The sequence below is a fragment of the Eriocheir sinensis genome, chromosome 33, assembly GCF_024679095.1.
Source record: "Eriocheir sinensis breed Jianghai 21 chromosome 33, ASM2467909v1, whole genome shotgun sequence".
NCBI classification, from domain to species: Eukaryota; Metazoa; Arthropoda; class Malacostraca; order Decapoda; family Varunidae; genus Eriocheir; species Eriocheir sinensis.
In genome coordinates, this window is record NC_066541.1 from 669,864 (window position 1) to 684,070 (window position 14,207).

Sequence of the window (14,207 nt, forward strand, 5' to 3'; positions counted from 1 at the left end):
AAAAAATTATGAAGAAAGTAATGGCAATCCTGGACTTCACAGTGGCCCGTGGCCCGGTGTAATGGATTCTACCCACCATAGGCTCAAATAGCCAACGGTTGGGAGATGATCCTCTGTTACTGCAGTTATAGCGCATGCTCCTAACTTTACCTTGATCGGTTATGAACTCGCTCTGGTGCATATATGCGTTGTCATTATCCATGCAGGCGGAGAAAGATGCGAATCGTTAGTCGTTGTGCTCCTGTTTTACAGTATAGTAAGACCTGGCTGTGCCTTTGCAAAATCTCTGGTAAGCGACATCTGCCACCTCCTGCCCGATGACAGCTGTCTTCTTGCTCTGATTGGCTAAACTCCTCAAACGCGGCCTTACAGCTTCCCACGTGACCTGCCCATTGCCCCTACTCCCCACTCACTGCTCCTCCCTCACCACGACTCTCCCACCTCTCTCTCTCTCCTTTATTTCCTATTTTTACTTTCCTTACCATTTTTACAACTTCTATTTAGTTACTTTTTTACTATTATTGTAATGATACAATTACTTTAGAAAGCTGTATTTTGGCGCTTTCTGCGATTCCAACTGTTATCACACATACTTACTTACTTACCTACTTACTTTACTTACTTACTTACACTGACACACGCCCACACGCACGCACGCGCGCGCCCACACACACACACACACACACACACACACACACACACACACACACACACACATTCACAATACACACTACTTACAGTTACTTACTTCCATTTGATTTACTTCACATGATAACTACACGAGCACCACAGACACACACACACACACACACACCGACATCACGCGCCTGATGAGAGGACCCACGGCAGGAAGGACAAGCTGCAGCTACCTCGAGCAAGGTTGTGCAACGAGCCTCTACTCTTCTCCCTCCGCACCAAGTTAAGTAGCTAGTTGTTAGTGTAGCCAGGGCAGGTTAGTCTTGTGCGAGCACGAGAAACGCTAGCCTCAGCTGGGTGTGTATGTGAGATTTGTCCGTGTCTTGTTCCTTTATGTAATAAAGTCTGCATAGTTGTACACGAGCTTTATCAGTAACCCTTTTGCCTGCGCGTATGTGCCTTCCAGCCCCATAAGGAGAGTAAATAGGAACCCCACGGGAGATTTGAGCCGGTAAGTCGTGTTAGAACTCCCTAGTCAGGGTGTGTACACCGTTGTGTCTCCTGGCGTGCCGCGGGAATCAACCCTTGTCGGCTAGCTACCGCCTTGTGAGCACACACTTGTTATTAACACTTATTTTACCCCGTGACAGGCATCAAAAATCACTCCGGCTTATGTGGCTGCGCGGCACGTCAGGGTATTGAGAATGTGCTCTGTGCTGACCAAAGCGGTACCGCTGATGAGACGACGGCAGCCTTCCCTGGCACAGTTATTCAAGCTCCGCTGGGATAGACGTCATCATGTGCTCTACTGCCCCGTGCCCCAGGTGCTGAGAGAGAGAGAGAGAGAGAGAGAGAGAGAGAGAGAGAGAGAGAGAGAGAGAGAGAGAGAGAGAGAGAGAGAGAGAGAGAGAGAGAGGATAAAAGATTTACATAGAAATTCAGATTAGGTCCAGACTAGGTGATCTGTCCTTAAACCTAAGTGATTCTACATTAATCAGATAGCTCCAAAACTTTAGTTAATATTAAGTTGAAGGAAGTGTCGGTCGAGCTTCTTTTTAAAAGAGTCAATCGTGTTATTTTGGTCCACTGAAGGTCGGAGCTTACTCCATTCTCGCACTACAACGTTGGTGAAGAAAAATTTGGTGCAGTCTGAGTTTACTAGTTTACATTTAAGTTTTGTGCCATTATTTTTCGTTTGTAAAGTGTCATCGATCATAAACAATTTTAAAACTTTCGATCAGTTTAACTCGGAGGCGACGTTTCTCAAGAGAGAGCAACTTGTTATGTAGTCTTGTTGTGAATTTTAGGTTAATGAGTGGCTTTTAAGGTAACTCACAATTTTATCTCTAATTATGCTCTCGAGTAGCTTCCCTACAACTGAAGTTAGATTAATGGGCCTGTAGTCACTATTTTTTTATCTCCTTTCCTAAAAACTGGTGTTCCGTTAGCCTATTTCCAATCTGACGGGACGATGCCTTGTCGCAAGAACATATTGAATACGGTTGTGAGAGAGGAGAGTATTTCCCTCTTTGTTTCTTTAAGTAGTATAGGATATACTTTGTCAGGGCCGGGACTTTTATTGGTTTTAAGGGATTGGAGAGCATTTAGGACTTCATCGGTAGTTATTACATAGTTAGGCAATTCATGAATGAGACTTACGTTAATACTATTGTCGTCCCTGGTGTTGGTGGTAGTGGTAGGAGGACTGATTGTACTAAATACGGATGAAAAGTAATTGTTTAACAAGTTCGCAACTTGTTGGCCGCCAGTTACTAATTCCCCGTCACAGTTAGAGATATAATTCCATTTCTGATCGCTTTCCTGTTTTCTTTATATAACTGAAGAAGGATTTCGGATTATTTTTACAGTTGGCTGCAATGTTTTCTTCATATCTACGCTTTGCTAGACACACTAATCTTTTTGCCCGCCGCCAGGCTTCATGATAAAGTCTAATGTTTTCGGGCGTGTTTTGCTCTTTCTTTAGCCTGTAAGGCAATTTTCTCTCCTTAATTCGCTATTAAACCAAGGTGGACTTTTATTAGTGTTACTTTGTTTCTTGCACAATGGGACAAATGTGTTCTACTGAGTGAGTAAATGATTTTTAAAGTTTAGCCAGGCTTCCTCTACGTTGCAGTCATCTGATAGTTGTATTTGTTAGTTTTTGTCGGATTTCTACATAATTTGCTCTTTTGAAATATACCTTTACTTTATTTTCAGTCACTGCTATTTGAGTTCTAATGTCGACGCGCAATGACTTATAATCGCAAGAACCGAAATGTTCTCCTACCGTTACATTACTGAATAGGTTATTTTGGGTTGCTGTAACAAAGTCTAGTATGTTATTTTGTTGAGTTGGTTCAGTAACCATTTGGTTAAGGTAATTATCTTCTAAAAAATCAATCATGCTACGTGACTCGCCTTCTGTACCGGACAGTGGAGATTAAAGTCCCCTAATACCAGTGAGTCGCTGCTTTTAAGTGACTGCCTTAAAACACTGTACATTTCAACATCATCTTCGAGTGATTGCTCCGGAGGCCTGTAGGTGACGGATATATTTAGATTATTTTTTACAATGTTTACTCGCACGCACAAATGTTCGACGTTACTGTCTCGTGGTGTTCTACGCCACTGTATATAGTTATCTGCAATGGACACCTTGCTTTCAGGTGGGACCAGCGTGGACCAGATATATGCTCGAGCCTGTCGGCGTTACGAACCTTTCCGTTTCAAGCGACAGTTTGAACGACCTGCTGAGGCAACATCTTCCACCACCCAGCCGCGAGGAGTTGATAGTTTCTCCCCTCACAGACAACCTGAAGGTGATGGTGACGCGTCACCCCTTCACGAGGCTGGAGGCCGCCTATCAGGTCAGTCTTGTCTTCTGTTCAATATTTCGCATCGCGTGTACAGCAGTCAATCATTCAATTAATAGGGGCATATAGTCCAGGAACCAAACCAGATTTTGGTAGTGACACCAGATTATTAATAACGTCAATATGAAAACATTAATCTATTTTAACCTCCCCAAAAAACGTAGTTTATACTTTTTGGACCCCTCCACTGCCAGAATGTGAAAGTATCGTTTGGGATCCGCTTTTCATTAATCGCACATAAACAATAGGTCGCAGCAGAATTCCAAACACATCATTAAAAAGAGGAAGGCAAATAATACAAGATTAGGTAGTCTTTATTAAATATTTCATATTCAAACTAAACTAAATCAATATAAATTCCATAACTTTTATCAATTTCTACCCCATTTTGCCATATTTTAGCTCTATAGAACCAAATGTTTGCTGTGTGTGATGTGTGCTTTTGTATTAAATTTCTGCTCCTGGCCATTTCCCTGAACACTAAATCAGAATATTCACAGGACTGGTGCGATGGGACAGGGACTCCATTAGGAAAAAAACGTATGTGGCTGTGAAATGGTTTAAGGATAAATAAAAAATGGTGCCCTTTAGGCATTCACATAACAGCCATATACATTAGTGTTATATGTGTAGCAAGATATTTTCACATGAAAGGAACTCATATGCAGAAACTGGTACTGAGAGTATGAGTGAATAATAAATAAAAAATCATGTTTTTCTTTTAATTAAAGGAAGGATCCGCCTCTATTTATTTACCTCGATATTTGTTATGCAGAATAATATCCTGATCATCGTACCCGAAAATAGAATGAATTGTGAAATTTCTTTTTTTTTCTTTTTTTTTTTAATTGAAGTCTATCTGCCGCGTCAATTTTGCATCATTTTTTTTTTTTTTTTCGTTGGGGATATACCCCAAGGGAGGAAGGCGGTGCATGCCGCGCAACCACCCAGACGGCTGGTAGAGATATGCCCAATTCTTTGAAGGAGGAGGCCCAACAACGGGGCTGTGGGTGTTGGAAAGAGCCCACCTTTCCTTTCCCATGGCACCGCACAGGTCTCGAACCCATACGCTTCCAGCACCCCACCGGAGCGCAAGGCGGAGAGACTACCACGGGAGCCCCCTATCAATTTTTTGTCATCTGCACAAAAAAATACTCTTATAACCTTCCTAACAAAATTAGTAATAATTTTTTTTTTTTGTTAAAAAACATTCCTTTAGTTGCAAAAAAAGTAATGAGAAAATTTGCAGTCCGGACTTACTTGCACTGTATTATGCACAAAAAAACGATATTGTTATTTTTTTTTTACTAAATTTGTTCAGTATGTCTAGTTCTTAACTCTACATGCTTAAAGCAATCGCGTAAAAAATAAATGAGGAGATGCATTCAATGTATTAATATCCCTAATTTTGATAAAAAGCGATTTAAGATTTTTTTTTTCATTTTCGTGTCATAGCGCAATCAAATACAATTATAATGTCCCAGGCCTGTTATCGTATGATTCCTTAGGGTTCATAATTACATACCAATGCTTTTATCTAATGATGTGACTCCTGGTTCCCCCTTTAATTAAAGGTATTAATCGCTCTCGGGCGAAGGTATGATGACGCGCCAAGTCATTCATTCTTACCAGCTTCGATCTTCAAAACTCGCCTGGTTTATACTCATTGCTTACAGTGTCATCAACTTTTCTTTTCTTTTTGTCTTTGTTGAAGTGGTAGTTCTTTTTGCTCTCTGCGTTTCAACCCTTTTCTGTACTGATGTTTGTTCCGAACATGCATGGAAGTAGATAACACTTGCCATGGACAAAATTGTGTTCAATTACTGTCACTTGTGTGGCATTTTCACTCTAAAGTAGCCTGCATACTTGACTTTCATGCATTTCAACCATACTTTTGGATGCAACGATTGGTTTAGTGGTTGTGGTGGTGGTGAGGGATCTTGTGGTAGCGATGCGCTTGAGCTTGAACTTGATATTGTTGGCGCGAAGCTGTTAGTTGTGTTTTCCATTGCATAAGCTGCCATTTGACGGTTCTTCACGTGTCGTTTCCGCTGTGACATGATGTCAGTGAAAGCCTTCAGGGCAATAATATATGCTCTAGTACCTTAGCAAGAGCTCATGAAGGAGATAACGGTGTAAACAAAGCAATCTTCCTTCAAGCACCAGTTCATTTGAGTGGGAGACAGGAAAGCCGCGGTGGGCCGGGGAGAGGTTGCCAGATCATAAGAACATAAGAACATAGGAGTCTGCAAGAGGCTGGTAGGCCTGTACGAGGCAGCTCCTCTGAACCTAAGCTCCCGTGTATCTAACCCCACCTAATATCGCTGTCCATGAATTTATCTAATTTATTTTTGAATGTGACAGTTGTATTGGCACTCACCACATGACTGCTAAGCCTATTCCACTCATCCACCACCCTGTTAGTAAACCAATTTTTGCCTATGTCCCTGTTGAATCTGAATTTATCCATTACTTCGTGTCCTACCCGGTTCTCTTACCAACAAAACCTTATGAATGTCTCCCTTATTAAAGCCCTCCATCCATTTATAAACCTCGATCATGTCTCCACGCACCCTTCGCCTTTCTAGAGAATGCAAGTTTAACTGTTTGAGTCTTTCCTCGTATGGCAAGTTTCTCAACCCCTGAATCATCTTAGTCATCCTCCTCTGCACCGATTCTAACATTTTGATATCCATTCTATAGTAAGGTGACTAGAACTGATGCATTGGTTTGTGATTATATCATTATATTCATGGTAAATAACATAACAAAACGATTCCTGCAACCCGCACTAGGACTGGCTCGCCACGCCCACTTATTAGACATTTAAACTCATGCCCGGTGGGACATTTAAATTCGCAGAAAAAAATAAAGTTGCCATTTGATAGCTTATGCATAGATGGTCATACCAGAGAATCGAACTTATTTTCGATATTTTTTCAACTAATTTCTTAAAATAGGGTGCCGGATCCTACCCATAAGAAACTATTTAGAGGCGAGGATAGGCTGACCTACTTTGACCTGGTAGAGATTATGCTAGACCTAATAAGAGCCTCAAGTGAAGGCAATTGGATACATCACCTAGCATCTATCGAATAAAAGAACCCATGGTATTTCGCCTATGAGAAGGTGAATCTTGCTCGGCTTACTATGCCTTTATGACTCAGCTGCCTGTAGAACATCCAGATGTATACATCTGTTTCAATCAAGGGAGATTCGCAGTTCAGATTGGACACCACAACCCCTTTGGGCGCATACTTGTTTCTCAAACAATAGAAGAAACCATTGATAGGAATACACAGGCTCATGACGTAACAAAGGGCTTCAGTCTTAAGGAGAGGATTTTGAAAGGATAAGCTGCCTACCATCTCACAGCAGAGCATAGGCAGATTAGGGACATGATAGGTAAAAATGTCTATAACTTCAGTCGTCACTTTTTCAACTGATAGAACCCAATAGGCGTACCTAACAATCACCAACTGAGGGGGGGGGGGGTACAAACTTGGCGGAGTGAGTTTTTTGGCAGCCATGGCCGGTAACGGGCTAAAGAGTAGCCTATCCAGATATTTTGTTTTTATTTATTAATGATCCACTAGATATCCTACAGTTAAATCAAAGTATGTGCTTATCTTTGTACTCATTCCTACACACACTGGTAATATTTCTGTGGTGTCTGATTCACTTGTTTGAGTTAAATTCTATTGTGAAAAACAGTCACATATTCGTGTCACTAGCAAAAATGAAACTAGTAATGAAAGTTTTGCCACATGAAATATACACAAATAGATAAATATGAAAGCTCATGAAGTCACAATAAGTGACATCACCTGCTTTGAGCAGTAAAAGTATGCTATTTATGGTATCTGATACCCCCAAAATGGCGTATAGGCTGGCTCGGGCCTCGTAGCTACAGCCTCAACGTTGCCAGATTGTCGCACTCAGCCGATTATATTTCCCGACTTCCTACCCCTAAACCTGTTGGCGCTATTGAGTGTTCTAAGCGCTAATTGGTTCACGGATAGAGAAAGGCAATATCCGTCAGGGTTGCTTTTTTTATAAAAAAAAAAAAACAGGTCATTAGCACAGACACAACGCAAACGAGACGTTGTTAAAGTGTATGTGCGTATATGTGAATGTTGTTTAGTGTGGACGACATGTAAGTGTTGGTGTGTGTAGTAAACAATAAGTAGAAGGAGTGTATAGCAGGACGAGGACAGACAGTAGAAGAAAAACGAGTAACAAGAAGAGTTAACAACACAGAGTTATATACCAAGAGCGCGCGCTCCCGTGTTGTGGGGTTGGCGGCGGGTGAGGCAAGCTAACCTGGCTCGGCAGCCATCTTGGGGAGCCCACTTTCCCTTACTCTGTGGTGGTGGTTTTGGTGGTAGTGGTGGTGATAGTGGTGGTGGAGGTGGTGGTGGTGGTGGTGGTGATGATGGTGGTGGTGTTGGTGGTGGTGGTGATGATGGTGGTGGTGGTGGTGGTACGTGATAGTGGTGGTGGTAGTGGAGGTGGTGGTGGTGGTATGTAATAGTGGTGGTGGTGGTAGTGGTATGTGATAGTGGTGGTGGTGGTGGTGGTTTTCTTAAACAGAGAGAGAGAGAGAGAGAGCATAAAACCTGAGTTATGTCATATGTCACGTCAGTCCGTCTCTCTCTCTCTCTCTCTCTCTCTCTCTCCACCACCACCACTATAGCACCACCACCAGCACCACCACCACCAGCACCACCACCACCACCATCACCACCTACCACTTACCTCCACTTTGAAGTTGCGGGCTGGATCACAGAGTTGGCTGGACTGGGCTCCCAAAGATGGCGGCCGAGGTACTTCCGGTTGCCGCACCCGAGTGTCTGGCTCGCGCGCTCTAGGTACCTAACTCTGTGGTTAGCAATGAAGACGCGACACGGACAACTGAGCACGACGGGAGACAAGAAAGCAGACAATGAAAATACATGGACGGCACAGGAAAAAAAAGGACATTAAAACATTAGTTTGTGCTGCCACACCCATTTTCTTATGAGTCACCGGGGAGGAAGTGCGTACGGCTTTAAGCGGTGACTGCTACAAACTGTCTTCTGGGAAAAAAAGTTAGAAAGTTTCGTTTAGTCGGCGCAACATCTGTGGTCATATGCCGGAGAGTGACAGAAGGGAAAGGAATTATAGGACAAGGGAGCAGATCCCAGGAGACGGGACACAAACCCCGATTAATACCTGGTACCCATTCACTGCTGGGTGGATAGGGGCGTAGGGTATCGGAAAAGCCGCCCAAATTTTTCCACTCCGCCCGGGAATCGAACCCAGATTCTCTCGGTTGTGAGCCGAGTGTGTTAACCACTGCACAACGAAGACCCCTGTCTTCTGAGATTCAATAAAGAAACTAATTTATAGTTATCGTTAAAAGAGTTAGATCCTGATGTTTCTTGGCAATAGTTAGGCGTCAGAAACCGGTAAATACTGTGCTCTGAGTACGATGACCTGGCAACGGTGGCTATACGTATTTTCATATTATTGTTCTGTTGTTTATTCAATGTTCTGTTCAAGAAAAAAGAATACCCATAATTTTAATTAGTTTTTGGTTAAAAGGATTTTTTACGAAATATAATTATAACATTACCTTCTACTAGCTAGGAAACGTACTGAATCCTGGATCGGCTACGGTGATGTTATGTGCGCCTATTGGATTAGTCCTTTCCATTGACTATGAGAAGCTTGTCTGTCTGTCCACTGGCATTGCTGCTCTTCCAAATTTTGCAAAATATCTGATGGAAGCCCATAAAATTCATGAAGATGCTTATACGTATTTCAAGAAAGAAAGGATGGAGTCAGATATTCCGGTCACAAAGTTCTACATCAGGATTAGAAAAAAAAAAGAAGCTGAAAACATTTTCAGACACTGGAAAGAAATCACATGTCCATGGAAACTAAAAAACTTATACTTAAGGCTGATAGGAGGCCGTTTGAGCATTTGATTCTAGTTGCAGAAAGCAGGCAGCTGGCTGAAATTTTAGCGCACCCACTTGGACCTTTCCCTTAATTGGGTCCTATAGTCCGGCAAATCTTTAGTGGCGGCTCTGACGTTGACAGCCCGCTAGACCCTGTTGCCACGTCTCCACCTGACCTCGCACACCGTGCCTCTCACACCCTTCTCTCTCTCTCTCTCTCTCTCTCTCTCTCTCTCTCTCTCTCTCTCTCTCTCTCTCTCTCTCTCTCTCTCTCTGTGTGTGTGTGTGTGTGTGTGTGTGTGTGTGCGAGAGAGAGAGAAAAGTGGGGGTGTACTCTCATTCGGGGAGTATGGTGCACGGCAAAGCATAATAATAATAATAATAATAATAATAATAATAATAAACCTCTTTAAAAAAAATGCACCAAGACTCTTTACCCCTTGGGTGGTGTGGAAACAAGGTCAAAGTGTAATATTTTAATGTTCTTAGCGAACACTTCTTGGCCATCCCCAGCGGAGCCTCACCATTCACCTGGATAACTCACATCAGAATTTGCTTGACGGTCCTGGCATTCCATATACACGTACAGTCTCCATATTTTATCATAATTATGCCATATGGCTGACATCGTATGGTAGATGGCAGACAAACACCAAAAAATGGCAGAAATGCGATAATTAAAGCAGGCAGAGCAACTGGCAACTGCGGTGTGTTGGGTTGACGAGCTGACAACGTTGCGGTGGCAACGTGCAACGTGTTGTACAAATTTCTTTGTATTCATTCACGACGTTTGCGAATAAGTGCATCGAGGATTATTATTGAGGCTAACATCATAATTGTCGACGGCCCCTGCAGAGCGCTGCACTAACAGTGGAGCGGGGCCTGAAACCTCATCAGCGGTAACAGTAACGGTAACATGTGTAAGCTGCAAACCCGCAGCAACCAAACAAATGAACTAGAATATTCGTTGAATCCGAATGAGTTATGTGGACGATTATGACAGTAAGGTTGCCGAGGCGACGAAAAGGAAATTGATGACAGTTTATCTGTATTTTTATTTCACTGGGATTTGTGCCAAGTCTTGATTATTTGAGAAAAAGCCATATTCACTGTTAAGTTGTCCCAGTGACACGAAGGTAACGGCTGTTTTATCATTTTATACGAAGGAAAATGGTGATTGATTTAATTTAATTATCTTATCACTATTAATTTGTACCAAGTCTTGAGCGTATGCAAAAGATAAAAAACATTTGAGTGATGATTACTGTTAATGAAACCATTGCATTTGAAAAATACTACACGGAAGGCATACTGGATGGTCTAAACATATATCCTGATTTTTTTTCACGTTTCTGGGTTTGGGCTCCTTTACAGCGTAATAACTGTAATTCATTTACAATATATGAAGGGTTATTATACCAAAATGTAAACTAGAAACATGTAAGAAGACAAAAATACTATAACTGCTTGGCCACCTTGGGTGGTACCATCTTGTCACCACTGGCTTCTGGACTAATACGCCGGTGGACGTTTCGTCTCACCCCACCTGTGATCCAGATCCAGGAGTCCCTCCGAGCAAGTCTCCATGAACGCTCCGTACTCATTCTAAGGACCTTAAGGCGGCATCCATGGACTTGATTAATCTATAATCTTTGTGGGTGTCCCCTTGTCCTCGTCAACACAGGATTGTCAATCTTGTGACAGAGTCCTGCATCGCTCCGAGTCCCCAACGAGCCTAGAAGCACGACTTTCCTCTATATTCTCCAGTGTCTCCCTCGAGGCAACACCACTACTAGACGTTGGACACTGTCCAAAGTCTGGCTGGCAGGTTTGAGTGTTTCACGTTTAAAAGTATTCTATAACTCTCCAGGGTGCTTCAGAGTACCAAGCACTGCAAATCGATTCGAGACTGCCACTGCGTACTCCTAAGCTCACGCCTGGTCCTTCAGTTTTTCAAAATGGAAACGGAGGGTTACATTTTGAGATCTTCTTGGACCTGATGCGTATTCTTAGTGTTGCAGCAACAAGTCTGTGGTCGGTCGCTAAGAACTCTGCACTCCGGAAAACCCTCTAGTTTTGGAGAATCCTCCAACGAATACAAATAAGGATGTGATCGATCTTTGCTACACCGCCGGTATGCCAAGTCCAGCGGCGAGGCCCAGGAACTAGCAATCCTCAACATTTGGATTCTGCAAAGTTCAAGAGAGAGAGAACTGTTTACGTTTCTGGTGTTAGAGCCATAGGGAACAACAAATAACTCACGCTCTCTCTTTGTGCCAGTAGACGCAGTGATATCACCCAAGACAATGAGTGTGTCACACAGGGGACACGGGTCGTCTATATAGTCGAGCTTAGCATAGAACATCTCTATCTCCTCAAGTTCACGCGTAGGAGCGTACACTGCAACAAGAACTATGAGGCCCAATGTGTGCTTCAACATAATGCGCTTATCAACCGGTAGATATGGCTATAGCTATACTCATTTGAGGCTGGCGTCATCGCTCTGGCCTCAGAGCCTTACTATGTTCACTCTGAACCTCAAGAGTTCAACTGACAGATATGGTAGTCGCTGATCCCCTGAGAGGAGCAGGATGTTCAAGGCACCCACACGGAGAGCCCGCCGGAGGTTAACCTCGGGCCTGGCTAAACGAGCTAGTGTCTCGTCTGCATCACCCTGGCGGTCCCCATGAAAAAGGGGTAGGTGTGGTTGGCGGGGTAGAGGTGGTCTTCTAACCCTCCCCCAGACCCGTCAGAGTACTGGATACCATAAACATGTATTTAACAAACGTATGGAGTAGGTAGGAAGACACCTACCGAACGGGCGCAAGCCACTCCCGGTGAGGCATATATATGGGAAATGAGGAGGGTGCTGAAGCCCTCCAAAGACTCTTCCCATTACCTCACTAACCGCTTCCCTATTGTCTCACCTACACCAGAGAGTAGTTCAGCATGCTCTCTAAAGACAGATCCTCTCTCTATCCACACCACACAACATTCACACAACACACACACCTTTTCCCAAAATTAAAAATTAAAAATGGCGTTCAACAACAGTGCTTCGGAGTCCCCGCCTGGGGGGGAGGACCACAAATTTCCCTAGGGAGGACTCCCCTTCGTGGTCTTCGTTCTAATTTTCATTCTGTGGAACACCATCTCTCTTCCTCTAAACCTCACCTTCTCTTTCTCACCGAAACACAGGTCTCTGAGGCTACTGACAGCAATCTGTACTTTGTTCCCTCCTACTATCTCTATCCTAAATTTCAATCCAAAGCTGGATGTTGCGTCTACGTGTGCAACGACAGCACTTGCCCTCATGCCCACGACCTTGACTCTTCTGAAATTTACACCATCTGGCTAAGACTTCATTGTCATTCTATTACTAAATACATCTGTGCTGTTTATCTCTCACCTAACTCTACTAACTATGTAAAAATCTTTGACTATTTGAACTCTAAAGTGGAGCACATCTTGACCCACTCTCCCTTCGCTGAAATCTCCATCCTAGGAGATTTCAATGTTCACCACCAGCTTTGGCTTTCATCCTCTTTCACTGACCAGCCTGGTGAACAAGCCTACAACTTTCCTCTCCTCAATGACCTAGAGCAGTTGGTTCAGCACCCTTCACGTATTCCCGACCGTCTTGGAGACCGGCCCAACATACTAGACCTCTTCCTTACCGCTAACCCTTCTGTTTATTCTGCCAAACTGTTCTCTCCGTTGAGCTCCTCCGATCACAACCTTATCTCTGTCTCCTGTCCTATCGCTCTTGTACACCCTCTGGAGCCACCGAAGAGGCGATGCTTCTGGCATTTTGCTTCATCTCGGTAGGACGACCTGAGGATGTACTTTTCCGATTTCCCGTGGAATGATTATTGCTTCCAGGAGAGACCCCTCTGTGTGTGCCCAACGCATCACAGAGATGATTGTCTCTGGAATGGAGGCATACAGTCCACGTACTTTCTCTACTTCTCATGCTAAAAAGCCTTGGTTTAATCGTGATTGTTCTCGTGCTGTCAAAGATAGAGAGGCAGCGCACAAAAGGTACCAGAGCCTTCGAACTCCCGCTAACCATGATCTTTACATTTCCGCCCGGAATCGTGCCATATCTATTCTTTGTCTTACCAAAAACTCCTTTATCCATAGCAAATGTCAACACCTTGCTTTCTCTAATTCTTCCAGAGACTGCTGTCACTTACCAAAAAATATCTCCTCCAATTTCACTTCTTCCTCTTTCCCGCCTCTTCTTAACCCAGACGGGAGCACTGCCGTCTCATCTATCTCTAAGGCTGAACTCCGCTCAAACATTCTGTAACAAATCGACTCTGGACGATTCTGGGCATATTTCTCCTACTTATCCCCTCTCTGACTCCTTTATGCCTGTTATTAAGATTCTTAGGAATGGTGTTTTCTATCCCTTCTTTGGCCTCAGCTCTCAGAAGGCTCATGGATCTGATGGAGTGCCTCCTATTGTCCTTAAAAACTGTGCTCCCGTGCTGACACCCTGCCTGGTCAAACTCTTCCGCGGAACTACACCTTCGTACAGCTTGTGCCTAAAAAGGATTACCGTTCCAATCCCTCAAACTACCGCCCTATAGCTTTACTTTCCTGTCTATCTAAAGCTTTTGAATCAGTTTAAAAGGACCTTTCCACCTCTAAACTTCCATCTGATTGCCAGTATGGTTTCCGCAAAGGGCGTTCTACTGGCGATCTTCTTGCTCTCTTAACTAATTCTTGTTCATCCTCTCTTAGCCGT

The 14,207-nt window shown here is 43.5% G+C and overlaps 1 protein-coding gene across 1 annotated transcript in view; it reads left to right on the forward strand.

Annotated features, from left to right (window-relative positions):
• Positions 1 to 14,207, forward strand: part of LOC127006497 (carbohydrate sulfotransferase 11-like) — a 74,888-nt gene that overhangs the window by 24,398 nt on the left and 36,283 nt on the right. Inside the window, exons 2-3 of the mRNA XM_050876436.1 lie at positions 1,287 to 1,460; positions 3,303 to 3,503. Coding sequence (XP_050732393.1) covers positions 1,287 to 1,460; positions 3,303 to 3,503 — 375 coding nt within the window. The remainder of the gene's footprint in view (positions 1 to 1,286; positions 1,461 to 3,302; positions 3,504 to 14,207) is intronic.